This window comes from Lampetra fluviatilis, chromosome 54, assembly GCF_964198595.1.
Source record: "Lampetra fluviatilis chromosome 54, kcLamFluv1.1, whole genome shotgun sequence".
NCBI classification, from domain to species: domain Eukaryota; kingdom Metazoa; phylum Chordata; class Hyperoartia; order Petromyzontiformes; family Petromyzontidae; genus Lampetra; species Lampetra fluviatilis.
This window is the reverse complement of record NC_136328.1, coordinates 5,937,595-5,965,474: the sequence shown is the minus strand read 5'-3', so window position 1 is coordinate 5,965,474 and position 27,880 is coordinate 5,937,595. Positions and strand designations below refer to the sequence as shown.

At 53.1% G+C, this 27,880-nt stretch overlaps 2 protein-coding genes across 2 annotated transcripts in view; both read right to left on the bottom strand.

The window, feature by feature from the left end:
• LOC144949660 (NEDD4-like E3 ubiquitin-protein ligase WWP1) overlaps positions 1 to 1,129 on the bottom strand; it is a 70,192-nt gene extending 69,063 nt beyond the window's left edge. Inside the window, exon 1 of the mRNA XM_078879647.1 lies at positions 738 to 1,129. The gene's annotated coding sequence lies outside the window, so the exon portion shown is untranslated. The remainder of the gene's footprint in view (positions 1 to 737) is intronic.
• Positions 1,130 to 4,792: 3,663 nt separating this feature from the next.
• LOC144949657 (uncharacterized) overlaps positions 4,793 to 27,880 on the bottom strand; it is a 51,693-nt gene continuing 28,605 nt past the window's right edge. Inside the window, exons 3-15 of the mRNA XM_078879643.1 lie at positions 27,788 to 27,861; positions 27,553 to 27,624; positions 25,156 to 25,883; positions 22,402 to 22,517; positions 21,284 to 21,349; positions 21,060 to 21,090; positions 18,660 to 18,885; positions 17,083 to 17,168; positions 15,652 to 15,803; positions 14,063 to 14,158; positions 12,904 to 13,004; positions 10,028 to 11,687; positions 4,793 to 8,360 (exon numbers count right to left, since the gene is read on the bottom strand). Of these exons, the coding sequence (XP_078735769.1) occupies positions 8,305 to 8,360; positions 10,028 to 11,687; positions 12,904 to 13,004; positions 14,063 to 14,158; positions 15,652 to 15,803; positions 17,083 to 17,168; positions 18,660 to 18,885; positions 21,060 to 21,090; positions 21,284 to 21,349; positions 22,402 to 22,517; positions 25,156 to 25,883; positions 27,553 to 27,624; positions 27,788 to 27,861 (3,464 nt within the window). The 3' untranslated portion in view covers positions 4,793 to 8,304. The remainder of the gene's footprint in view (positions 8,361 to 10,027; positions 11,688 to 12,903; positions 13,005 to 14,062; positions 14,159 to 15,651; positions 15,804 to 17,082; positions 17,169 to 18,659; positions 18,886 to 21,059; positions 21,091 to 21,283; positions 21,350 to 22,401; positions 22,518 to 25,155; positions 25,884 to 27,552; positions 27,625 to 27,787; positions 27,862 to 27,880) is intronic.

Here is a 27,880-nt window from a genome sequence, read left to right as displayed (position 1 = left end):
TGGTGGTGATGGTGGTGGTGGTGGTCGTGATGGTGGTGGTGGTGATGGTTGGTGGTGGTGATGGTGGTGGTCGTGATGGTGGTGGTGGTGATGGTTGGTGGTGGTGATGGTGGTGGTCGTGATGGTGGTGGTGGTGATGGTGGTGATGGTGTTGGTGATGATAGTGGTGATGGTGATGGTGGGGGTGATAATGGTGGTGATGATGGTGGTGGTCATGGTGGTGATGATGGTGGTGTTGGTGGTGATGGTGGGGGTGATAATGGTGGTGATGATGGTGGTGATGATGGTGGTGATCATGGTGATGTTGGTGGTGATGGTGATGATGGTGGTCATGGTGATGTTGGTGGTGGTGATGGTGATGATGGTGGTGGTGATGATGGTGGTGATGGTGGTGGTGACGGTGGTGTTGGTGGTGGTGGTGATGATGATGGTGGTGGTGGTGCTGTTGATGGTGGTGGTCATGGTGATGTTGGTGGTGATGGTGATGAGATGGTGGTGATGTTGATGGTGGTGGTCATGGTGATGTTGGTGGTGATGGTGATGATGGTGGTGGTGGTCACAGCGAGTGGTGGACGACAACAACCACCACGGACGGCTGCTCTGAGCGTTGACAATATCATCACGTTGTAACAGCGCGTTATAAAAGCCCACTGTAACGTAACGCTGTAATGTAACCTTGTAATGTAACACTGTAATGTAACAATGTAATGTAACGTCGTAACAGCACGTACACTTACCGGAGCTAGCGAGACAATGCAGCAGCAGCAGCAGCCGCCGCCACTGACGACGATTGATGACAATGGTGATTCGTGACGAATAACTAACTACGACGATAACCACGACGACGATGATCAATCAATTGATGACGATCGCCCAGCCTGTCCCGTCAACCCCCAAGTCATCGATGTGGCTCCCAGGGCTCTTCAGCCGCAACCTCCAGCCGGGACTCCATAAGCATCGCCAACGCTATCCTCTAAGAAGTCGTCCCGATCATTGAGACCAGCACAACAATAATAATCGTCTATATATTTATATTTTGAAATAAAAACATTGACAACAAAACCAAAGCCTCTTCACACACACGCACACACGTCCCCCCCCCCCTGCCCGTTCTCTCGTCTCTGTCACCAAAAGATTGCGACAAGTTAAAGGCCCCCTCGACTTCTTTACACTTGACGAGGCCCTGACCGGGGGGAGGGGCGGGCAGGTTTGGCGTGTGAGACGCGCGCTCCTATTGGTGGGTTAGCGAGGTGGGGCGGGGAGGGGGATGCGTTGACCAATCAGAGCGGCCGATACATATTAACCACGCCCCTGTCCCGTCACGCCCCGCCTCCCCCCACACACACGCCCCGCCTACTCGCGCGCAGCCTCATCGACGCTTCTGTCCCCGCCGACGCCCCGCCCCCTCAACGCCTCTGAACCCCTCACACGCCCCGCCCCCTCACACGCCCCGCCCCCTCAACGCCTCTGAACCCCTCACACGCCCCGCCCTCTCTACCCCCCGCCCTCTCCACGCCCCGTCCTCTCCACGCCCCGCCCCCTCACACGCCCCGCCCTCTCCACGCCCCGCCCTCTCCACGCCCCGCCCCTCCCTCCGCCCTCAATGCAAAGTGGTTTAATTTTTTCCCGATTTATTTTCGATTTAAAGCTTTCGTGACTGCAGGGATTCATCTTCTTGGTTCTTTCGGAAAAGTCACGTAGAAGGGAAATAATAAATAATAAAAATATGTTTTATTTTTATAAATAATAAAAATGTTTTATTTTAAAAATATATTTTTATTCTTTTTTTATTTCCCCCGGCTACCCGTACCCAGCCGGGTACGGGTAGCCGGGGGAAATATCGGGTAGGGTACGGGTATCGGGTACCCGGTTGCGACCTCTGGCCCCTGGTGGCCTTTCGTGCGGCGCCCGACAAAAGACACGTGTCAAAACATCCCTTGCAGGGCGGTTGTGGAGGTCCTCACTGATGATGTGTGATTCACCAACTCTCGCCTCCACAGCGCTGGATTACAAGCGTGCATAGCCGCCGCCACAAACCCGGCCAGAATTCGGGAAATGACCATGACATCTTCTTGGTTCTTTCGGTAAAGTCACGTAGAAGGGAAATAATAAAATTAATAAACATAATAAAATAAAATTGTATTACTTTATTATTTCCCTTCTACGTGACTTTACCGAAAGAACCAAGAAGATGAATCCCTGCAGTTACGAAAGCTTTAAATCGAAATTTGACCATGACATGTGGAGTATAGATTTCGATTGAAAGCTTTCGTGACTGAAGGGATTCACCTTCTTGGTTATTTCGGTAAAGTCACGTAGAAGGGAAATAATAAAATAGTTGGGTAGTTACATGCTAAATTCTCACTTTAACATCATGCTAATCTCTCACATTATCATAGCTACTTCTATGCCAAATTCCTCTGTTGATACGTAAACTCCTTTGTCAAGGCGCTCTTCTCCTCCCACCCAGCTTAAATACGCTGCCAAGCTTAGCAGTGTTCATTGGAGCGGTCTTTCCAACAGCTGTTTATTCACCTGAGGACGGCTGCTTGTGTTGTGGCCGAAACGTTCGTGAGAATTTTATTTTATTGTTTTATTATTTCCTTTCTACGTGACTTTACCGAAAGAACCAAGAAGATCTGAAGTATATTCACAAGTATTCCCCCCCCCCCCCCCCACAATTGTATTCGGATTGACCTCGAGGTGCCACGCCATAAGAATCCGTTCGGAAACTCTTGCAGAGCGGTGCCATCTCCCGTGCAAGAGAACGGCACGTGGGAGCAAATGTCAGAGAACTACCTCGGAGACCTCTTTAAGTGACCAGTCATCCACAATAGTGGACAGCACTTGGTCATACTTCCCCACGCTGGTCAGTGTGGGTTAAAGGGAGGTCCAGGACCGGCTCAGATATCGCTCACCACTTATTCTTATTTCGCATGGCTGATGTTGAACAGAGCAACAGCTACAATTTCACATTCACTCGCACATCGCCTTGGGATAGCCCCTCAATGTTCAGTTGGAGGATCCTTGTCTCAGGGCCTATCTGGCACGTTGTTGTTTGGCCCTGAACAGCACCGTTGGCGTGGCATTGTTGTTGTTGTTGCTCTGGAGGCCGGGAGATCCATACTTAATCGATGTTCGGTCGCCGCGTTAATGGGATGTGTCATCATTTCTCACTTGACCGTGGGCCGCGTGAAGGCTGCATTCTTCCACTCCACTCGCCACCGGTATAAGCCGTGCTCTTTGGTTCTGTCAGTAAAGTCACGTGACTTTACGAAAACTTCAAATCTGGATATAAGCCGTGGCGGGGAATAAAAATCGGGTCAGTGGGTTCACTTAGGAGTGCGCTGCCATCTGCTTCATCGCTCCACCTCCCCCGTTCAGCATCATCAGCCTCTATCACTGCTTACTCTTCATCATCCACTCCACACTCTCATACTTGACTGAAGGAAATAAACTGGATGACAAAGATTCCCCGTAAAGCATTCAACAGACTGTGGGATCAAACGCCGTTAGTGTTAAGCAAAGCGTTGTTAGCTGGATGTGGAGTGGTCGTTTCAGTGGTTTGCGCGCCAGGCTACGAAGCCGACAACCCGAGTTCGATTCTCGCTCACCACCAATAACGGTGGCGAATATTTGAACAGTTCCTGGGCTTCCCCTATGTCGACTCAGCCTTAAATGATTGCAAGACGAGACAAAGGCGGCCGGGCATGGTGCTGGGCCATCCACCCCGTCGTGTGCCGTGCCGGCCTTCATCGGTGATACTCGCCAACGGCACTTTCCCCAACAGTCCAACAGGAAATCGAACCACAAACAAGCACAAACACGTGGCAAAAAAAAAATGCAACGTGTTTTCCCCGGTTTCTGTAATATTTTTTCTTTATTTTTTAAAATAGAAATTAAATAAACATTTAGAGAAAATAAATACCACGACACAGACGCAGGCGTTGTGGTAAGTCAATTAAAATTCTATCAATCCCAATATCACAAGACATCAATGTGGTAGGAATTAGGTGTCTCTCACACGGCCTCTCAAAGTAACATTCTCTCGTAAAAAATTTATACGTGTAAAAAAAAACAATACTTGGCAAGAACGTTTGTCGATGTTCATTCTCCCCCCCCTCCACCCCACGCAAAAAAGATCTGTGTTGAAAAACACTGCCGCCAGCTGCAGTCGCCCACAATAAAACTGTCCGGAGCTCAATAAATTAGCAAGTTGAAACTTGCAACGCCTTCCCTGTTGTGTTCACAATTTTCAAGTGTATTGTATGTGTGTGGGGGGTAGGGGGTGGAAACCATATATAAAGTGGCACATAACGTATATCACGGGTAAATAAGACTGCGCACCGCTGATAGATTCTTACCGCAATTATGGTCATCAATTGTGGCCCAATCTCTTTTGCAAGTGAGAAACACGGAATCCATGGTTTAAAAGCAAGGGGGCGGCGGTGAAACGGTGGCTGCCAGGCACCTTCCAAGTGGCCCAGATGGAGGACGCAGCAACAATTAGAACTTTTCCCATACAGCTTTATATGAAGAAAGAAAAACTGCGGAAGCGGCCAGGGGTGTCAACTCTCCCGTGGCAGTGAAGCCACGCAGGCGTACTCCAAAGTGCGCTCCCACGGATTTCTAACTTTTTAATATTTCAGTGCTTCATTTGAAACCGGAATAAAACAAAATCTGCAGAAGTGGACAGCGGGTCACTTTCCCCTGCCAATGCAGCCAGGCAGTAGTACTCCTGGGACGCTCCCACGGATTTCTAACTTTTCAATACTGCAAAACTTGATTTGCAAGGTGGGGGGCGGGGGGGGGGTGAAATCTGCGGACGCGGACCGGGCGTCACTGGCCCCCTGGCAGTGGAGTTAGACCGAACTCGCAGGGGCGCGCTCCCAGATTTCTAAACTCAAAACTCCATTCGAGGTTAAGCGCCCGCCTGGCCACTCCAACGTTGTGTCTTGCGGCTCTCGTCTGCGTGACTGTCCCCTGCTATGTGGCACGTCGGGGTCAAGGACATTTAGACTAGACCCTTGGCTCTAGACTACAGGATAAAAAAGCGATCTTAATTGCGCTTCGGAATTTTTTTTTTGAACCTGACATCTGTGCTACGAGGCGCTCCTCGTAATGATGTCACGTGGGGTTATCACCCACTTATTTATTTATAGGAGACGGGTGATGGGGGGGGGGCAGATGCCCTTTAAATGCGCTTCTTCACTTTGAAAATTACACCGCAGATAATGAACGAGCCCAGCCGAATCGTCGAGCCCGTTGTGTTTTTTTTTTATCAAGAGCGAGTTGGCTCCTTGGAAGAACGTGCGAACCGCGCGGGGGGGGGGAGGGATGAGAGGTTGGGGGGGGGGGGGCTATCGAGATGCCCACGAACGATGGCGAACAGTTTGACACTTTTTGTCGAAGGAGGAATCGAAAGGGAATTCTGTCGCTCAGCTCAAGTGCATCCCCGCCGTCTTATTAGTGCAGAACGACGACGACAATTCCTCAAACTCAAAAGAGGGGGGGGAGGGAACGTCCACCCCAACTCGAACGGGACAACCTTTAAGTCACCTCTCAGTGTGGTGCAAAAGCAACCTTTTCAAAAGCAGAGGTAAAGGTGCAGCCCTGCAAGTGCTCGCTCACGCCAAGGCTGGCGGAAAGGGGCCTCAGAGAACCCCCACGCACCGCCCGACGCCGCCCAGCCCCCCCCCACCCCACCAGGGAGTAGTTGGCCTACTCTTCCACGCTGCCAGACGGTCTTGCAAAACGTTAAGGACCACCCACATTTTACCCCTCCATCGAGGACCTGCCTGCCTGCCGACCGGCCGACCGACTGGTGAAACCCATTAGTTACCGCTGGGTCGACCGGGCGGTTTTGGAGGGTCTGGGGATTTAAGAAACTCGCCCCCCCCCCTCCCCAACTCCGTTAACGAGCGTACCAACCCTAATCGCACCGCCATATAGAACGGAAGACAGGGACTCCTATACTTACTATCATTCGACTAACGTACTTGTAGAGAGTTCGAACAAACTTGCCCGTATGTCCAGTCGCCTGTTCGGACCGACAGTCGTAAGTTCAACCGCCCCGCGCAATAGATGGCGGCGGTGATGGCATCTACGTCTGCGGAACGTGAGGATCCAGTGGCATCTAAATCTACAGGAGATTATACTAATTTTAAAGCCATTCCGCGTGTTTAGTGTACACGCCGTACAACGTGTTTGGAATCGACAGGAGTAAAGTTGGACTTACGATTAAAATCGACTGACAGACAGACCTCTGGAACCTAACTTGTTCTTAAGTAGAAGAGTCCCTGTATCAGCTTGGGGTGGGTGGAGTGGGGGTAGGAGGGGGTAGGAGGGGGTGGGGTGAATAAACACTGTCAACAAAATCCAACCGATGAACGCAAACAAAAACACTCCACAGGTGCCACTGTGGACTCGTGCGAGACAACAAATTAAAATAAAAACTACTATTGCATCACTGGTCAACAATGTTAACAACAACAACAATTGGTTAAATGCTAGTTAGTTTTTCTCTCGAAAGAAATTATACTTTTTATTTTGAATTAAATAATTAATAATAATAATATGAAAAAGGTATATATATGTATTCTTTTTTTAATGTGCACACTTTAAATTCCAAAAACAACCGCGCTAACTTTAAGTGGTTGTTTTTCGTCGAACGCAACCGTTGTATATTTTGGCGGGGGAATAAAACAGTCACTGCAGCCGCTGACGGTTACAATCCGTGCAACGAAACGCGGAAAACGGGGTCGGTAAGCGCTTAAGCTCGTCTCCTTACTAAAATAAATGTAATCTCGCTCGCTCGCCGCAACATTTTCCCACGAGATCGACCGACTTGTAAACTCGCGATTACGTTTAAGCACTTTTCACTTAAAATTTTTGCTGTGTTGTCGTCGTTTTTTTTTTTACAAACATTCTCAAAATACCCACGCGCGCACGCTCCCTCCCTCTCTCTCTCTCGAAGAATAAAGCGACAAAAAAATGTACAGCTTCGACTGCATGCATTTCACGCGGGGTACAAAATGATCACCCAAAGTTCCGTACGAAGAGAATACCATAACGGCGTTTTTTTTTCTATTTTCGCAAAAAAACAAAACTGCTTCGGGAAAAACAAATAAAACTCGGTGCGGGGTGACGACTTAGCAAACGTCACACTGCCCCCCCCCCCCCCAAATGTCCTCCTCTCGTTCACGACCGTTAAGTGGCGGGGTTGGACTGCGGCTTTCGGTCAACCTGCAAAATACAAAAACAAAACCTCTCCCCTCGACAGGGCCGTCGCGCGGCGAATTTAAAAAACCACTTCAACAGCACTTCTTGTTGCTATGTAAACTGTGGCATCTCTGCCGCCACACCACTGCACCCCCCCACCGGGGACGCCGGATTGTTGCAAAAGGGGAGGCGACGTTTGTGTCGCGCGTCTCGACGCGCCCGCCGCTCTCCCCCCCCCACCACCACCGCCTCTTCTCCTCCTGGTTAAAAGTGAAGCGATGGTCGACTCCGGGGAGGGGGACACGACGCGCTCGGCAAATTTTAGGACGATGACGCTTTTTTTCGCTTACTAACGCGGCAGAACTTGCTAAGGCAACGGCATTGGAGTGACGGAGTTCCGTCTGCAGAGTGGAAACGAGGAGTCTGTCGAAAGGAAAAACGTGCGTGGCCGACGACGATCAGGGAACACACGAGCTCGGGTCACGTGACCTCTGCGAGTGAAATTATTGGACGTCCCCCGCAACCCCCCCAACCAAGAGGATCATCGGAGGTGAAAATTCATCCAGATTTGGGAAACTAAACTATTTCACGATATCAAATGGTTCGGCGACAGGACTTAACTTCAAGCCGGATAAGTGACCTGGAAATCGTGTACGCACCCGGCACGCCACGTCCAGGACACCTCTCGTTCGGGCCATGGCGACTGTACGGTTCCCCATCTTGAGACCTACTCCGGTCGGCCAGCAACCGGCAAAATATTCAGCGAGTAATTCAATCCCCGTGCGGCAACCACTGCCAAGAGACGCGTGCCGTTAAACTGCCCCCCAAACGGACCGCCGCGGTCTTAACTCGGCGGCTAAAATCAACACCAACCCCTTCGACGTCGACATCTCGACGTCATCTCTCGGCAAATCGTGGCGGCCGGCCGGCCTCTTGCGTGAAGGGTGATGCTGGGCAGGCGGCGCGTAGCCACATCGGCCGCGGAAGGTGTCGATGAAGGAGGATGGAGGAGGATGGAGTCGACGCGTCTCTCTGTCCGTGGCGCTCCTGACGAGGTAAGGGCTCAGCAGAGGGCCCCGTCCGTCAGTCCGACGAGTCGACGTTTTCCGACGACGGCGCGTACTTGAGCCGGAACGTGCCTGTTGGGAAGACGGCAATGGAAAAACGGCGGAGAGGAGCGGTGAAGTCAAGTAACAAGGACCCCGGATGGCTCAAAGTTTCTGAGCTCGGGGGCTGCCACTGCTGACTGAGATCCTGGGCTCGAATCCAGGTGGTCGCCTGCGATTTAAAATTGGGTAGTTTTTGTTGTCCTTATCACTGTTGGCTACGTACGGTGCGAAATACGTCCAAGATACGTACAAAGAGACCCGTAGACTCACGCGGAGACCAACGGGGCAACTCGCAAGGAGCTTCAGCTCGGCACTACCCAGCAGCGTTCAATGCCGCTTGGCTTCCGAGATCAATCGAGATCGGGCACTTCGGATCGCGTAGACGTGGGTGTCAAAGTGATTCCTTGCTTGACTTTTAACGAGCAGGAATTGAGTGGAAGTTGCACATTCCTACAGCGGGGGGGGGGGAAGTCTAACCATTGTTGTCTTCCACAAAGTGGAACTCAATTTATAACCCGACACGCCATCCCAAGGAGGATTCTAGCTCGCAACCTTCCGCTTGCTGTACTGCAAAGCCACGGCGGGCGCTTATCACAGCACCCAACGATGACAACAACGACAACAAACCATGCCCTACGCATCGCAATTGCATCGTGTCCTCCCTCCCCGCCAGCTCGCCCGCCCGCCCGCCCGCACGCTCATATATTTAGAGTTTGCATGTTCTCCCCGTGGTGGTGTGGATTTTTTCTCCGGGTCCGCCGGCTTTTTCCCTCCATATTAAAATTAATTAGATTTTGGTGTTATAAATGTCCAAATGATGGGCCAGTTTGTTGAGCTGCAATCATTTGTGGTCAGGTCGCTTCTGAAAAATAAGTTCATACCTCGGTGGGGCTTTGCCTGTTAGGATGGGGATGGCTTCGTTTAATTTGTATGTGTTTGGGTGATTTGTTGACCTTTCTTATGCTTTGCACTCCTATCGTGTTTTTCTATTGTTTGTTGTTGTAACGTTCTTACCTGCCCCTGTGAAAAAAAACTTCATAGCTCATCGGATACCTCCAGTATAAATATTCTGATTATACAACAACAATAAATCTTCTTGGTTCTTTCGGTAAAGTTACGTAGAAGGGAAGTAATAAAATAATAAAAATAAAACATAACAAAATAATTCTCACGACGTTTCGGCCACAACGCAAGCAGCCATCTTCAGGTGGAAAACAGGTCTGTCGAGAAGACAGAGTCTGAATGGCACGCCCCAGGCTTGGAGCAACTATTTATGTTGGGATGGAGGGGGGGAGAGCGCCTTGACAAAATAATTTGCATATCAAGAGGAATTTACATATTTATGGGAAATGCAGATATGCGATTAGTACTACTCGTGAAATGCGTAGGAGGTTTGGCGGGGGGTTTGAAGTCATTATGCCCGTGCATTATGCAGGATTAGCAGTATCAAAGGGAGGGAGTAAGGTTAGAATTAATAAAGGGAAGGAATGTTAATAATATGGCGCCGCAGCAACTAAAATGCTAATAGACTATACATTGTAATATTACACTATGTATTATTCTACCCACCCAACTGTATACCACACTGCTGTATATTCACTATACAATTACGTGACTTTACCGAAAGAACCAAGAAGATGAATCCCTGCAGTCACGAAAGCTTCAAATCGAAACAACAAGAAAACGACAGCCCGAACCTTGCTGGTTGGTGTCCATCGTGGGGTGCTTGCACTCGCTGGCGCGGTGACCGCACGCCCCGCAGTTGTAGCACGACAGCGTCGGCAGCCCGCCGTGCCGCCGGGGCCCCACGCTGTACTGGTAGTGCAGCGCCGGCTGCACATGCTGCTGCTGTTGGTGCTGTTGCTGCTGCTGCTGGACAACGTGATGCTGGCCGTGGTGGTGCTGGTGGAAGAGGTACGCGTCGGACACAGCGCGCTGGTAAGGCAGCGCCATCCCCGTCAGCGCCCCCAGGGAGCCCGGCTCGTGCCCCGGAAACGGCGCCGGCGATGGAATGTAGAACGCCGCTGCCGCCTGATTCGCGTGGCCGCCCACCGTGGGCTGCTGCGCCATTGGCTGACCGTACGAGCCCTGCTGCTGCTGCTGCACGTGAGGCTGTTGATGGTTATGCTGCTGCTGGTGTTGTTGCTGCTGGTGTTGCTGCTGCTGGTGTTGCTGCTGCTGGTGTTGCTGCTGCTGCTGGTGTTGCTGTTGCTGCTGCTGCTGCTGGTGCTGCTGCTGCTGTTGCTGCTGCTGGTTCCCGCCGGCGCCCACAAAGCTGCCGTACATCGCACTGCTCATGGGGATGACCGGGAAGCCGATGAACGGCGTCGAGAACGGCTGGAAGTATGGGTAGCTTAGCGGCAACCCACGGGTGCCGCCGCAGCCACCGCTGCAACCGCACGAACTGCAGCTGCTGCAACAGCTCTGCTGGTGCTGCTGCTGGTGTTGGTGGCTCGGAGCTCCCAAGCCGGTGCCGTTCAGCTCTGCCTCCGATCCGCCGCCGCCGTTGTAGACGGGCGCGAGCAGAACGCCGCCACCGCTGCCTGCGCCGGCACCGTGCGCCGGGAAGGCGCCCCGCGTCGTGCAGTACCCGCCGGCGAGCACCCCACCCGGCATCACTGCCGGCGCTTCCAACGTCGGGGGTTTGGCGCCGGCGAGCGAGTGCTTGCCGCTCGGAGGGAAGGCGTCCGATTCCACGGCGTAGAGATGCAGCGGGGGCGCTTGCTGCGGTGCGTGCTGCTGCTGCGTCGCTGGCGCCGGATGCTCGTGAAGCGACGTCTTGCCGTGCTGCTGCTGTTGGTGCTGCGGGTGTCCGCCGCCGGTGAATATGTACGGGCTGCCCGGCCCACCGCTGTCGTCCTGCCGCGACACCTGCACCGGCACCGGCTGCGGCAAGAGCCTCGACATCTCCGGCGACTCCATGCTGCTCCGGCTGCTGTTGCTGCTGATGCTGTTGCTGCTGCTGTTGCTGCTGCTGCTGCCACCGCTGCTGCCGGCGCCGCTGTTGCCGAAGGCGGTGACGGTTGCTTTCCCGCGCGACGCGAAACCCGAGGGCAGCGCCGGCGAGCCGAGGTGCACGAGCGGCGAGGCGGAAATGAACCGCCCTCCGCCGCCACCGCCGCCCAACCGGATCTCGCCGGTCCCGTGGGCTGGGCCGTCGGCGCCGGGCAGCTCCGGCGGGAGGGGCAGGCCACCGGCGTTCTCTTTCCGCCTGCCGACGGCGTGCGCCGAGCCCGGGTGCGATCCCAGGTGCGACAAGGAGAGGGACGACGGGCACGCCGAGAAGGGGGTCGAGTGGGGCGCCGAGTGGGGCACCAGCAGCGGCGGATGGACGGAAGGGTTCTGCACGGGCGTCACCTGAGAGCGGTGCGGGGGGGAGGCGGGTTCGGGTGAAACGGTCGAATGACGAGGGACACCGATTCCGAGCGGGGGAAGTTAAAAAACCTCTCCAGGGGTGGGCGACTGCGGTCATCCAGAACGAGACCGCACAACGCGTGACGACGCAAAGGCCCGATCCACAAACACGAGGGAGAGACATCGGCGGCGATGCATTCCGCTGCTCCCAACGCAGTAAACTGACACTGTAGTCGTTTGCTCCGCATCTGCATGTTTTGCCACAAGTATGTGTGGTAAATGCAGATAGGCCTCGGCAAGGTAAGGTAATTTACCCTTTTTACCGGGTAAAAGGGTAAAGGGTAAAGGTGTCGACATGCCAAGGGGTAAGGTAAAGGGTAGGGTAAAGGTAGCTCGGAAGAATCACCTGGAAGGGTAAAGGAAATACGGCGCCTTGTTTACCGCTAAAAGTTGCGTGGCACAGTCCGTGGCCTCCATTTAATAAGTAATATAAAAACAAACTTTTTTTAAAACACACTTTTATTAAATGTACTAGTAATGGCAGAACTCCACGACTCCAGGAAGTGGCCCCGAAGCTTGCCATCACGTAAGGGACCGTGGCCAATTACAGCCAACGTCAGTTGAGCGTGGACAGTTAGACCCAAGCCGAAACATAACATAAACAAAATAATGTTTAATAATAAATATTTTTATGATAGAATATAATATTGTCATCAGTATGACATACGTATAAGTCGATACCACATTGGGAAGTGGATTAAAATTGAGTTGCAAGATTTGAGGATACAACAACGACAACAACAACAAGCGTGTAAAATTGGAATCATCGAGATCGAGAGTATTCTATATGAATAAAGCGCTCTTCCTAGCATTTACCGTTATAAACCTTGTTCATGTGTAGTACCCCAGTAATTACCCTGTAATCGGGTAATTTGTATGGGGTAAGGGTTAAAGGTAGGGTAAAGGTAGGCTCGTTGTTTTTACCATTGACCTTTTACCTTACCTTGCCGAGGCCTAAATGCAGACTTGAGGCCTTGCAAAAGGTATACCTAGTTGGTGTTTCAGTGCCAGAAAGGGCAAAAACGATTCTTATTTTGTTTCATCACTTTGGATGCTGGCAAAAACGTCCCATAGATACAAACGGAGAGAGTGGGCGCAACAGGCTGCAGGAGGGTGAGCGAGCGAGCGCGCGTGACGAACGTACGCCCCCCGCTCTCACCTGCGCGGTCGGCCTCATGATGCAAATGGCCTGGTTGATGGGGTGCGACGGGAAGGTCGGCGGCTTCTCCTTCGCGGAGCCGTCGCGCGCGCCTCTCTCGCCTGCGGAACGGGACATGGGACGCGCCGGTTAGCTCCGCTGCTGTCGACGCTGCCGGGAGGAGGAGGAAGTTAAGGTCGCCACGGCTCCCGTTGTCCACGCCCCCGCTCCCCCACTCTTCCGTAAATCTCAAGGAGCATAACCATCATCACGCAAACTCCGGTCACCCTCGCAGCAGCGGATTTTGGCGAACCGTCGAACAAAGACGGTCTCCCGGCGCTTTCAGATGCGCTTCTGCGGCCGTCCGGAGCGCTCTTCCCTTCCGCTATTAGGAAGCCACTGGAACAAGGCACTTTTGCATCTAAATTGAAAACAAATTTCTCTAGAACTTCTTTGTGTTTAGTTTGTTGTCCTTCCGCCGCACCTGCGATCAGCACGGGTTGCCATGTACGGTGCGAAAGACGTTCAACATACATGCATGCATACAAATCGTGGGGAGTAGAGCGGTGGTGCCAATGATGTGCGCGCCACGCTATGGGACGAACCACGATCTCATCGTGCAGAGTGAGCGGGAAAGTGCTGCAATCTACTGTGTGTGTGTGTAGATCAGAGGTCACTCGAAGAAGGAGGGGAAGGAGGAGCTCTCAGAGGTGGCTCTGTGATATCCGCTTCTGTGCGCCGCTCTCTAACACGAAGGGGGGGGGGGGGTCGCGCTACGATAGAGATCCAAGTGGATTCAAATCTTGATTTAAAGCTTTCGTGACTGCAGGGATTCATATTCTTGGTTCTTTTGGTAAAGTCACGTAGAAGGGAAATAATAAAATAATATAAATATTAAACAATACAAATTCTCACTTTTTTCAAATGTTCTTGCTGTGGATATCACACCTGATGACGATTGCTTGTGTTGCAGTCGAAACATCGTGAGAATTTTTATTGTTTCATATTAATATTATTTTATTATTTCCCTTCTACGTGACTTTACCGAAAGAACCAAGAACACGAATCCAGGTGGATTGTTCGTCCCGTTGTCGACGCGGCGCCGATGGCGCAAATCGCCGTAAGATTTTGGGCAAATGCGGCGACGAGAGAAATGCGGCGACGTGGCGAGTGGCCTCACCGCGATCCTTGCTCCGGTGTGCTCGCTCCCGTCCGTCCTGGCTGTGGTCCCTGCTGCCCGGCGACTCCGACCTCTCGGCCGCGTCGTCAGCCCGCCCTACGCACCAATGTACAAAGATCCCCCGTGTAGCCTCAGCAGACTGTGTGGGGCAAGTGCTGTTAAGCGAGTAGCCACCTGTGAAGGCCGGCGCTCTGGCACACGAGGGGGGTGGGTGGTCAGCACCACGCTCGGCCGCCTGTGTCTCCCGAGTGGCGATGTTTACTATGCAACGCGCCAGGTTACTACTCATTTGAGGCTCCTGGTTTGCCAGGTTCATTGCACAGCGCGCCAACTGCTACAGTACCCCCCTACACACACGCACACGGCAGGTGGTTCAATTGGATAGCCGGGGCCTGTTACTTGCGATGACCTGTTAGTATGACCTCGTCCCAAGTGGAGGTCTTTGGCCAAAGGGGCAAAGGCGCAGCCCTGCAATTGCTCCGCTGACGCTGCTGCCGGCGGAAGGAGCCGCCACACGAGGGAGCTCCGGACAGCTCTGCTGGGGGGTATTTGTCTTCCACCCTGGGCCAGGGTGTCTCGGAAGAGGTCGGAGTACCCACGCTTTAACCAAACCGCACGTGATTTGCCGATCGCCAAACTATTGGTAAACCCATTTATACCGCTGGGTGGACAGAAGCGGTGGGGGGGGGGGAGATTTACAAAAACCTTGCCCCGTTGTTTCAACTGCGGCGCCGGGAGATCAAATTGAACCGGCGACCTTTGGACAGCAACTCCAGTAAAAATGGTGAAGTATGGTCAAAAAACCCCCCAATAAATTTAGATTTAAAGCTTTCGTGACTGCAGGGATTCATCTTCTTGGTTCTTTCGGTAAAGTCACGTAGAAGGAAAATAATAAAATAAAAATAAAACATAAAATAATTCTCACGACGTTTCGGCCACAACGCAAGCCGAAACGTCATGAGAATTATTTTATTATGTTTTATTTTTATTATTTTCCTTCTACGTGACTTTACTGAAAGAACCAAGAAGATGAACCCCCCAATATCCACACAGATTGGGGGGGGGGGGGGAGAGGCACCTCCTCAACCGGCAGTGAACCGAAACAGGGCCGCACAATCATTCGACAAGAAACGATTTCCGCCTTCACTCGAGTGATTCTAGGGATCACCACAATTCCTGGTCACGGATTCAATTCAAGAATGATCTTGGTCTATGACAAGTGATGCTGGTGATGCTGCTGCTACTTTGTTCTCAGTGGTGCGCACACGCACGAGTAACTCGTTTCTTTCGAACTGCCTTTTGTATTTAGTTTGTTGTCCCACTCCTGCACGTCCAATTAGCACGGTTGGCTACGTACGGTGCGAAAGAAGTTCAACATACACACAACCAAAACAAATAAACACATTTGCAATACTAACACTGTGACCTTAAACAAATATATGATGCAGTCAACGTTTCGGGCAATGGTCCTTCTGCACAGCACATTATCAGGTTGCACGGGATTGTGGGATCTAGTTTGGATGGTTTTGTACAAGATGATGATGATGATAATGACGACGATGGCAAAAGAATAACCGCTTGGGACGTACGGGACGAGTTGATGGAGGGGCTTCGCTGTGCATTGTGGGCAGGGTTGTGCCGGGAATTGTGGGTAGGGCTGTGGTGAGAAGAAGGCACTCTGGTGACGCCGTTGCTCAGTGGATACGACTCCGAAACGCCGCCAAATTTCTCGGCTCGCTCCCTGGAAAACGACAAGAGAACAGTCATCATCATCATCATCGACGACGACATCACATCACACATGTCAGCGAGCCAGCGATGGCAAATTGCACATTTCTATGGCGGGGGTTATTACAGCCACCGCTGATTTCGCCACGAAGGGGCACGAATTTTATCGACCCTCCACTCCCCCCTGAGGGCGACAATGAGCAGAGTCGACACCCCCAGCCACCCAAACCAGGATTTGAACTCTCAACCTTCCCGACTGCGAGCCACTCGCTCAAACCGCTGGACGACGCGGGCCGCATTCAAGTTAACGCTGGCCCAACGATCTCGTCTTATCTTAACCGTAATTTATACGGCGCCCGACAACGCACAATCACACACAGACACCCACGCCCGCGATAAAGCCACGGCGACAAACGCAAGCCTACGAAGGGGAACATCTCTTAAAAACTAAACTATTTTTATTTCACCAGGTGAGACCCACTGAGCTACGTAGCTCTTTTTCAGAAGCCACCTGGCCACAAATGAGAGCTCAACGAAGCGGCTTATCATCGCGTGGGAATTTCTAGCAGCCAAATACTCTAAAACGCACGTTTCTAATTGTGGGAGGGAAAAACCGGAAGATCTGGAGAAAAATCCACGCGACCACGGGGAGAACATACAAACTCCAAATATACAGGCGTCAGGGTCAGGATCGAACCAACGATCTCCTGTATACCAGGTGAGGTAGTTAACATCTCGCCATCCAGACTCACACAGTTAGGCGCCTTCCGTCACAAACGATCTGGAACGCTCCCCGTTTCGAGTCAACGTTGGCCCAATGATTTCATCTTATCTCAACTGTATTTATACAGTGCTTCGACCGAGGCACTTGACAGAGAACGAACAACGGTACACGTGTGAGCGTAATGGTCGAGATGAGGTGAATAGAATTAGATGGAAGTAATGGGGCGAATCTGTGATGCGTGAATTAGGTAAAAGCAATGCCGATGAGAGCACATGATGACGAATGGATTGAATGAATGGGCAATGAGTGGTAGCCATGCAATGATATGATGAAGAGGGAGCAGGAACGGCGGTGGTGCTTATGAGGGGTGAGATTAAGCGGTCGTGGGGTGAGCTATGGGGAAAAAAAGGTGAGTTTTCAGGGAGGAGCGAAAAGTGGTGCGCGAAGGTGACTGCTTGACGTGGAGGGGAAGTTTGTTGCGGTGAAGTGAGAGAGAGAAGAGAGTGAATGCGTGATGGAGTGAGGAGGAGGGAGGAGGTGGGCGGAGGAGGATGTAGAAGTCGCTCACTTTGCCAGCTGAGTCCTGAGTTTTTTCTTAGCGCCTTCCGTGAGGTTCTCAAACATATCCACGTCCTCCTCGCTCAGGTTCAGGAACTGCCGACGGACAAGGACGCGCGCGGTCAGCCATCGCGAACAACAAAAACACGCACATCGCAAAACGCACAATTTACACACAAACACACGCGCGCGTGCGCGAAAGCCACGGCGACGAACGGAAGGCCACGAATGGGGAAGTCGCTTTGACGCGACTCGGAAAAGTTCGGCGCCTTACGTCACAAACGATCCGAAAACGCGCCCGCTTCTCGTCGGATCTCGGACACGAAAGCCAAGCAGGGTTGGAGACCGAACAGCGCTGGGTGGGTGTGGGGTGACCTCACCGTGCATAACAACAGGCCGCTTTGGGGCTACGGTGAGAGCAGAGGGCCGTGCCGCTTAATTCACTGTTGTTGTCGTACTACACTCCCACGTCGACACTCACCGCCCTTCGTCGATCGGAGCGGCGACAAAGCACGGCCAAGTAACCCCGCCCAAGACCCGCGCAACGCGAGGAGGCTCCTCATCCAGCAGTTGATTTACAAAGCAGAGCCGTGCGCGCGCGCGCGCGGATATATGTCAATTGGCACGCTACATTTCGGTGACCAGGGGCGGACAAAACGGCACCAATTAATAAGAACAAAAAGAAAAACGGAGCTACAAAGTAAATCGGATAAAACAAGACGGGGACGAGAATTGATTCTTGAATCGTACCGTGACCCCGGGTCCCTGACCATCCATGGCATGGATGCGGGGATTGAACTGTGGGCGAGCCTTCTCCGCGTAGGGCCGTGACCCACGGCGTTTAATATAAACGTGTTGACCTACCGGCCGTCTCTGACAAAACAGCTTCATAGCTCATCCGGATTTCCTCCAGTGTAAATATTCCGATTCGGAATATAAACACGCCTCCCGTGGACACGCGGCACCGACGGAGGGAAATCGTCGCACGCCGAGTTTTAACGACCCATGAGCGGCTGCACGCGCGGCGATTTCCGCAGAGCGGGAAAACACGCCGACCATTGCCAAGAGATGAAATACCAATCGTTAGCGTCACCACTACTCACTCCAATGCAAGCACCACTGCCAGCAACAAATACTATCGTCACCACCATCAACAGACACCACGACTACCACCAACACTACAAATGCTACTGACACCACCAACACCACCAACAACAAAGATCCCCCGTATAGCCTGTAACAGACTGTTGGGCCAAGTGCTGTTCACGAGCATCTATAAATGCCAGCACGACACACAAAGGGGCAGGTGGCCAGCACCACACCCGGCCGCCTTTGTCTCCCTAGTCGCGTTGTTTAAACACCACACCAGGTACTCATTTAAGGCCGAGTCGACCTAGGGGGCGCCCAAGGCCGGTTCAGATAATCATCACCGGTGTTGGTGGCCATGAGCGGAAATCCAACTCGGGTCACCAGATTTGTAGTGCAGCGCCGCTAACCGCTGCACTACCGTTGCCCACCAACAACACCGCCAGCGCCACAACCAGTGACAGACACCACCACTGCCACCACCACCACCACCAGACCAACCTGCTCCATGCTGAGGTGCTTGAACTCGGGGTAGTACTTGTGCAGTCGGAGCTTCTTGAGCCAGTCGAGGACGCCCACCACCTCCGAACCGTGCGCGCCCGGCGCGGCGTCACCGTGCCGGGAGGTGGGCGACGCGGGCGGCAGGCCGGCCAGCACGAGCTGCGGGCTGCTGCCGCGGCCCACCGACACGTGGTCCGGCGAGGCCGTGGGGCCGCCCGGGAGGGACCTACGGGAAAAGTAAAAAATGAAAAATGAAAGAAAAACAAGGAAGGAAGAGAAAATCACGCCCGGACTACGCGACACTCGCTCAGTCACTCGGGACCCACGTGAAAAGAGCTGGAGCGGAGGATGCATGCGTCAATTGTAAATCCTTTTTAGCGCCGTTTTTTTTTGTGTCCTGGTTTTCGGGCAACCCTTTGAGGGGCGGAGCGGTGGCGCAGTGGTTAGCGCACTGCGCCATGAGCCTCGGTGACCTGAGTTTTGATTCCTGTCCGCGGCTAACGGCAGCAGGGATACCTGAACCGGTCCCTCCTGGGCCTTCCCCCCCATCACAAACCGGCGCTGACCAGCACAGTGAAGTACAGTCAAACAACCCCGACAACACGACACGCCGTGGGGAAGTCCATCATCGAACAGTGAACTGACACTGGGCGGGCCGAGCACACACGGCCCACGTTGGTGAATGAACCGTGGAAAACTATTTGACGGCTGTAGGTGGCGCTTCCGCACCGTGGATGGCAGCGTACACTTCGGCGGTGTTTAAAAATAAATAAATTCATAATCATGGTTTTTTGGTTAGATCGCGTAAGTATAAATGTGTCGCAACCCTACCCTACCCGACACGGCCAATCAGTAAAAAATGTGTTGTGGATTCACTTTTCAAACACACCGGTGGGCTGAACAAGTAACTAATTGGCGTTATGTCAACATGACACATTTTTTACCGATTGGCCGTGTCGGGCGGTGGAGGGTTGCGACACATTTATGCTGACGCTATCTAACCCAAAAACCTTTATCATGAATAATACCGATCGCGAAAGCCTACGTGTTAAATTGTAACGCGTGCATTCCGCCAAAACAAAGCGTGTGCCGTTCGCCGTGATTTCGACAGAGGTTGATCCCTTCATTTTTCACAATGACAACTCGCGTGGGGGAAGGGCGGGCGGGCGGAGGGGGAGGAGGGGGAACCGATGCATTCCTAAGGAGGCAGCGGACCAACTCACGGATGACTGGGTGGAGTCGCGCAACCTTAGACAGTTCTGCCGCGTTGCGGTTATGAGATCGCGCGTGCGTGCGTGCGTCGCGGTGCCGAGGAACTAGCAAGCGCGCGATCAAGAGCGCTCAGATGTGCAGCCGACGAGCAACAAAGGGGTGCGGCTGCCAAAGGACGTCCACCGCTCGCCCGATACTAGACACGGGATCGTCACCGCGAGAGAGATGGCGACGGCTTGGGCAGGAGGCCTCCATCCAGGCAGTGGATTGATGACGACTGAGCCGGGATTGGGGCGGGGGGGCAATGCTGTGTGCCGTGAACCTGACAAACCCTCAGTTAAACTCCTGGCCGTGGCTAACATCAGCGGCAAGACCTATAACACCCCTCCCCTTCCGCTTCACCATCCTGCACTGACCAGCGTGGTGAAGTATGGTCATATTCTTGGTTCTTTCGGTAAAGTCACGTAGAAGGGAAATAATAAAGTAATATAAATATAAAAAAAAATAGATTCATATTATTTTATTATTTCCCTTCTACATGACTTTACCGAAAGAACCAAGAATATGAATCCCTGCAGTCACGAAAGCTTTAAATCAGAAGTATGGTCAATTAACCCTTAAAAGGCCCTTATCCAACAGTGGATCCAAGGGGGGGGGGGGGGGGTGGAGGGGTGGGGTGGGTTGGTTGAGAGCGCAAAAATTGCCATTTTGCTGGTATTTACTAGATACAACTTGAATATATTTATATTATTAATGTAGGGCCATATTTTCAAAAGATTGACATTTCGGGGCCACCCCTATTGCCCTGCCACCCTGATTGGGAAATGTCACATGTACACGTGCGTACAGGTGTATGTGTGTGTCGAGGGGGAGTGGTAGTGTAGCAGTTAGCACGCTACGCTACGAACCCAGCGACCCGAGTTCGATTCCTGCTCACGGCCAACACCACCAGTGACGATTATTTTAACCAATCCTGGGCCTCCCCCTAGGTCGACTCAGCCTCAAATGAGTACCTGCTGCGGTGGGTAAACATCGTCACTGGGGTGACAAAAGCTGCCCACCCACCCCGTCGTGTGCCGTGCCGGCCTCCATAGGTGCTCACTTACAGCACTTTCCCCAACAGTCCGTTAAGGCTACGTGGGGGAACTTTGCCTTTGCACACAACGTCCACACGTGTCGAATACTCACTTGCACGCATTCACCGTCAACTGCCCGCCACCTAAACGCCGACCAGAGCAAACGAAACAGAAGGGAGGCGATTTAGCTCGGCGAGCGTCCGGCCGCCCGACCGTCGCGTGACATCCGTCCGTGCATGACAACAATAAAGACCGAGGGGGTGGGGGGGGGGTGGGAGGGGGCACGCCGCTCACGAAAAATGCATTCAAGTCCCCGTCTTGGAAATGACGTCTCACCTCTCGAAGCCGATCCGACCGCCGCCGTCTCTTTAGAGACGTGAGTGCCGCCGCCCTGCGCCGAGTCTAGCGGAGCGGAACGCGCGAACACAAAAGCGAAAAGGGGAAGTCGTGAGCCGCACGTGCGATCGGCATGCGTGGCAGTAAGAAAACACGACGACGCGGCATTCGGCCTCGCAGGGGACTTGGGTTGGCGATAACGAGGTGACGTAATTTGCGATGACGAGGTCATGTGACTAGCCGTGACGAGGTCATGCAATTAGCGATGACGAGGTCACGTAATTATCAGCGATGAGGTCGCGTAAGTATCGCGAAAGGGGTCACGTAATTAGCGATAACGGGGTTGTGTAATTAGCGTTGACAAGGTCACGTAATTGGTGATAACGAGCTCAGTTAATTAGCGATTAAGTCGTGTAAGTATCGATAAAGAGGTCACGTAATTAGCTAGAACGGGGTTGTGTATTTCGCTGCGCAGGGAGATGACATTATTGAGCGCTTCTCATTTAATTTGTCTTCAAACGTGCAATTTTCAGACGGGGAAAAAAAGCAGCCGGTATGACCGGCTCCAATAATCACAGCAGCTGCAAATAACGACGCGGCTGACAACCCCACCACGACACTCGTCAAATCGTGGAAATCCGAGCTCGCGTACAAGCGTACTGTGAAAACTGGCGCGGATGTCCGCGGTTATCCCCTCGGGGGCTCATCTTATCTTTACGCAACTTAACCGAGGCGCTTGACAGAGAATTAAGAACGGCACAACAACGCACGCGTGTGAATTCTAACGGTGGAGATGAGTTCAATTAAATAGATGAGAGGAATCTGTAAATTCGGTGAAAGGGAAATTGGCGACGACGAAAGAATTCGATGAATGGGGCTTAATGAGCGATCGGCACGTGATGAGAATGTGAAGAGGGAACGGGGTAACGGTGGTGTTGGTGGTTGTGAGAGGGGGAGCTTAATGGGGTAGCGCGGAGGGGTGATCTCAGGAACAACGAGCGAGTTTTGAACGAGGAGCGGAGGCTCGTGAGCGACGCGGAGCGAAGAGGGGAGGGGAGAGGTTCCTCGTCGTCCGTGGCACGGAGCGAGGAGGGGAGGTGGGGATCCCACCCACTCACGGATGCCGCCGCTGCCGCGGTGATGGTGGTGAGCCCTGGCGAGAGATCCGCCGTGCAGGAACCCCCGCACGTGCACGCTGCGCAGCACGTGGGCGGGCGCGCTCGCCAGCAGCTGCCTGCGACCCACAGCACGGTGCCCCACACACGCACACACACCGGTCACATCCGGTGTCCGCTCGCTGGGCCGAGTCCGTCTGTGATTGAACCTCTTTGTGGTGCGGTCCCCCATAAGTGTGAAGGATGACGACGGCCTTGGGAGGGGCCTTCACCCAGCAGTAGATTGATCACGGCTGGCTGATGCTAATGATGATGATGATGATAAAGAGACACAGAATAACCCCGTGCTCATGGAACAGGTGGAATGCCTCGTAACACGGTAGCGACAGCAGACCCCCCCCCCCCAGTCATGGGAGCGCAGCAACCGACGCAATTAAGCCGAGTAGCTTCTTAACCTTTATTACAGGCACCGTACCGACGGTATAAATAGTAATAAAATATTCACTCAAAATGTATAACGCGCATAGTTTTCATTCGTTCCCAGAGAGAGAGAGAGAAGGATTCATAGAGATAGAGCAAACGATTCTGAGAAAGAACGATTCAGAGAGAGAGAATGATTCAGAGAGAGAGATAGAGAACGATTCAGAGAGAGAATGATTCAGAGAGAGAGAGAACGATTCAGAGAGAGAAAGAGAATGATTCAGAGAGAGAGAACGATTCAGAGAGAGATAGAGAACAATTCAGAGAAAGAATGATTCAGAGAGAGAGAGAACGATTCAGAGAGAGAAAGAGAATGATTCAGAGAGAGAGAACGATTCAGAGAGAGATAGAGAACAATTCAGAGAAAGAATGATTCAGATAGAGAGAGAACGATTCAGAGAGAGAAAGAGAATGATTCAGAGAGAGAGAGAACGATTCAGAGAGAATGATTCAGAAAGAGAAAACGATTCAGAGAGAGAATGATTCAGAGAGAGAAAGAGAATGATTGAGAGAGAGAGAACGATTCAGAGAGCGCGGGAAAAAACGCAGGCAAGCTGGAAGGCGGCCAGAAGCGGCACCTACGATTGCCCAAGCTCTGCGGTCCTCTATTGGCCGAATTCTTGCACCCGGAGAAAAGCCACGAGTGAGAGGGCAGCAGTGGGGTTGGGGAGGGGTGGGAGTTGCCGGTTTAACAATCGAACAAACCACGCGGAAGAGCAACGGTGAGTAAAGAACTCATATCCATAACAGGGGGGCGGGAGATTGGGTTAGATCACGTAAACATAAATGTGTCGTTAAACAGAGGAGGCGGAATGTCACGGTACTCGCGAATTGTAGATGTTGTGGGTTTACTCTCCAACACACTGCTGTGCTGCACTCGTAACTAATTGCCACGTTTTGTTTACGTGGCAAAACCTCGCTAAATGGCTGTGTCGTGTTCGGTGGCGGTTTTAACGACACGTTTATATTCACGCGGCCCAACCCAAACAAAAACCCCCATCATGGGCAAAATTGGTCGCGAAATCCTTACTACTACTACTACGTGTCAAGCGAAATAACGAATTGTTTTACAGCCGCCTCGTCCATCCACCGCTGGACAAAGTTGGAAAAGCGATGTGTGGGAGAGTCGCTATATGCGGCGGGTGGCTTGCGTGCCACTCCCGTGGGGTAATTCCCCATCATCATGACATCAGGCTCAGCTGTTTTGCACGGAGCCACCAGGGAGAGAAAAGGGGTCGTCGTTCCATTACCTCATCTGCCTCTTGACTTGGCTAAAAATAAAAACAGAACAAGTGCCGCGCACAGTGAGAAAGTTCGACGCGAGGGATGGACTAAAAACTATTAGACAATATATTTTAACCAAGTAAGGGCCCACTTGAGGTCTATAAAGCTCTTTTTAGAAGCGACCTGACTGCCACAAGTGATAGCCCGACGAAGTGGCTTATCGTCGCGTGGCCAAATACTCCATAAATGCACGTCGATTGTAAATGTGGAGGACCCGGAGGAAAATCCACACAACCACGGGGAGAGAGAAACGCAAACTCCAAATATATAGCGGGCGTCAGGGTCGCGATCGACCCCACGACCTCCTCTATACCTGGCAAGGTAGTTAACATCTCCTAGCCACCACGGCGTCCCGCCAAGCAGCCCTTCCTGTTTGTTTACGTACGTACGTAAAAAGTGTTTATGCTTTCCCGCAACGTCATCGCAGGTTGCGCTAACGGCGCCGAGTCTTCACGACACGAAGAATCCATCGGGAAACATCGCAGGACAGCGCGACGACCCTCAGCGTCGCGTTGAGACAACGGGCTCGTTTCGTAAGCGGATATCAAGCGCCCCACCCCACACCACCTTTGAGTGCCCCCTCTTGTCTTCCTATACACTACACGAAACACTACACTACTATACACTACACATTGGGCTCTATAGAGGCCGGTCGTTAAGCGATTAGTCGTTAACAGGCGTGGTTGTTACGAGGGGTTCTACTGTATTTTAATTCAACAACAAAGATTTGAATGCGCATTGGACAGTCGGGAAAGTAGAGCTCAGGTACGCATTGCGGCCCACAGTTTACTTTCTAAATGACCACCCACACCCTCTGGGTCAACGACCGAGAAAATATTCCCAAACCCGGCCCACCACATCCAGTATGCCTCTCGCTATTGGCCGTGGCTACTAGTCAAGAGCCGCTGACTCCAGTCTACCTGCGACACCGGAAAAAAATATTCGGTGAGAAAATAAATCCTGTCGTGGTGGAGCTCGATGACAGCCACTCACCTCATCGCCGCCTCCACGTCCACTGGCCTTTTCTCGCCGTGCGCCGGAGGCGAGTGGAACACCACCGCTCTGCCACCGCCGCCGCCACCACCGCCCTTCTCCGTCGGCAGCGGTGATCCAGTTGGCGACCGTGTCGGCAGGCAGCGTTGCCGGTCCGTCACGTCGTCCCGCGTCCTCCCGTGCGCGTGTCGCCCGGGCGAAACGATGCGGCCCAGCGGGGCCCACTCGGCTCGCTCGGCCCGCTCCTCCACGCCGTTGGGCCGCCCGTCGTAGCTCGCCGGTGGCGCAACCGACGAGCCGTGCCGCTCATCCCGGCTCCGGGGCCGCGCGTGGCGCCCGCCCCCTCCGCCCGCCGCCGCCGAGGGCGTGTTGGCACGCTCCGCCTGCTTGTCGCGCGAGTTGCTCCGCGTGCGCGGGGTCGGAGGTCGCGCAGCCGCCCCCACGCTTGTCGTCGTCGTCGTCGTCCTCACGTCGCGCCCCGCCGACGGGTGGGGCCTCGTCGGGGACAAGCGGGGCCCGAAGACCGAGCGATCGTGATTCCGCGTCGGCGACGGGGCCGACGGGCCGGGGCTCGGGCACGGAGACCGCGGAGGAAGGGACCTCTCGGCCGACGGGGTGGGCCTCTCCGTCGAGGAGTCGGTGAGGTGGGTGGAGAATGCCGTCGCCCCCCGGGCCGGCGGGGGTGGGAAGAGCCTCTCCAGGTGGTCGTTGGGGAAGATTTGAGGGAGCTGAGACAAAAACGAGGTTTAGAGGCATCGGACGGATTTGTTGAGCAGCCCAATCTATCAATTGTGTGATCAACGGGGGGAATTCTCAAAGCTGGCGAGCTGATGGTCTCAACCTGGTCACCAATCGCTTACACAGAGACCCATGGACTTACATAGAAACCCATGCACTCGCATTAAGATCACACACTCACATAGAAACCCATAGGCTCACATAGAGACCCACAAAGACTGAGTTGTGATCAAACTGGGCTCTGAAGAGTAGTGAGTTGATGGTTTCAACCCAGTCACCAATGACTCACCCACAGACTCACATACAAACCCATAGACTCACATAGAGATCCAGAGACTCACAAAAAGAGACCCACAGACTCACAAAAAGACCAACAGACTCACACAGAGACCCATAGGCTCACACAAAGACCCACAGACTCACCCAGATAGACTCACATGGAATGAGTTGTAATTAAAAGCAGGTTCTCATCAAGTCTACCAAGTTGATGGACTCCATTCGGTCACCGATAATTATTTAACGCGAGAAAAAAAAAATCGTTATTAAATTTGGTCCGTCCAAATCTGAGAATTAATCCGTTGGTATTCCTGCCACTAAAATACATTGTATCACGATTCAGTCTCTTCAAAAGAAAATTTACGAATTGTTTCAATAATTTATCCCCACTCGCGGCGTATGTACAATCTACAGCTGTATGAATCAACAGTGGCAAAAAAAACTACAGCGTTGCAAAGCTACAGAAAGTGATGAACACACAATAAGACTACTAATATTAGAGTCCTTTGCGGCTTCTACCATTACCACTACTAGACGTCACGCTCGTCCAGACGACAATGTTTCTCGTCTCTTTCGTCTGACTCACTCACGCGCACGCACGCGGGCACACACACATACGCACGCACGCACACGCACACACACGCGGGCACACGCACGCACACACACGCGGGCACACGTACGCACACACACACACGCACGCAGGCACACACGCACGCACACACATGCACGCACACACATGGGCACAAGCACGCGGGCACACACACCAGAGGTGGGACAAAGTCATTGTTATGCAAGTCCAAGTCGAGTCGCAAGTCATCAAATTCATGACTCGAGTCTGACTCGAGTCCAAGTCACATGACTCGAGTCCACATCTCATAGGTGGGACAAAGTCATTGTTATGCAAGTCCAAGTCGAGTCGCAAGTCATCAAATTCATGACTCGAGTCTGACTCGAGTCCAAGTCACATGACTCGAGTCCACACCTCTGACACACACGCACGCACGCGCACACACACGCGGGCACACGCACGTACACACATACGCACGCGGGCACACGCACACACACGCGGGCACACGCACGTACACACACGCACGCGGGCACACGTACGCACGCACACGCACGCAGGCACGCACACGCACGCACGCACACACACGCACGCACACACATGGGCACACGCACGCGGGCACACATCTGTTTCCACTTTTGACAGCACATTACCAGGCGCAGACGGCATTACTACAGCTGCCCCACCGGCACCACCCGCCCCACCACCACCACCCCCGCACCCCCCCTCCACCCACCCGCCACGGGCCCTTGCCGCTACGAAGCAATTCGACGCAACCCACTGGCAACAACGCCCACGCGGCTTACGGCGGCACCGACCTTGGAGAGAAAGTCGTGAAGTTCCTGGTACGTCTTGGACAGGGAAACCGTCGAGCCGTCCGACCAAAACACCTGAGCGGCGAGAGGTTCAATCATGAGAGTGCAAGCGCGGGCAAGGGTGAGACCGAAACGATGGGGGGGGCACGCCGTTGTAGCACCGTGCGACGGATGAGTGCGGCGACTCGACTCCAAACCCCCGACCGCGGTCGCAGGGCGGACCATGTTTCTCGCTCACCTCCAGGTAATACTCGGTGCACCTTTCCCCCTTCCTCTTCGACAGGTTCTTGCGTTCGATCCTCTCGATGGAGGCTAAAGGGCAAGGCAGAGG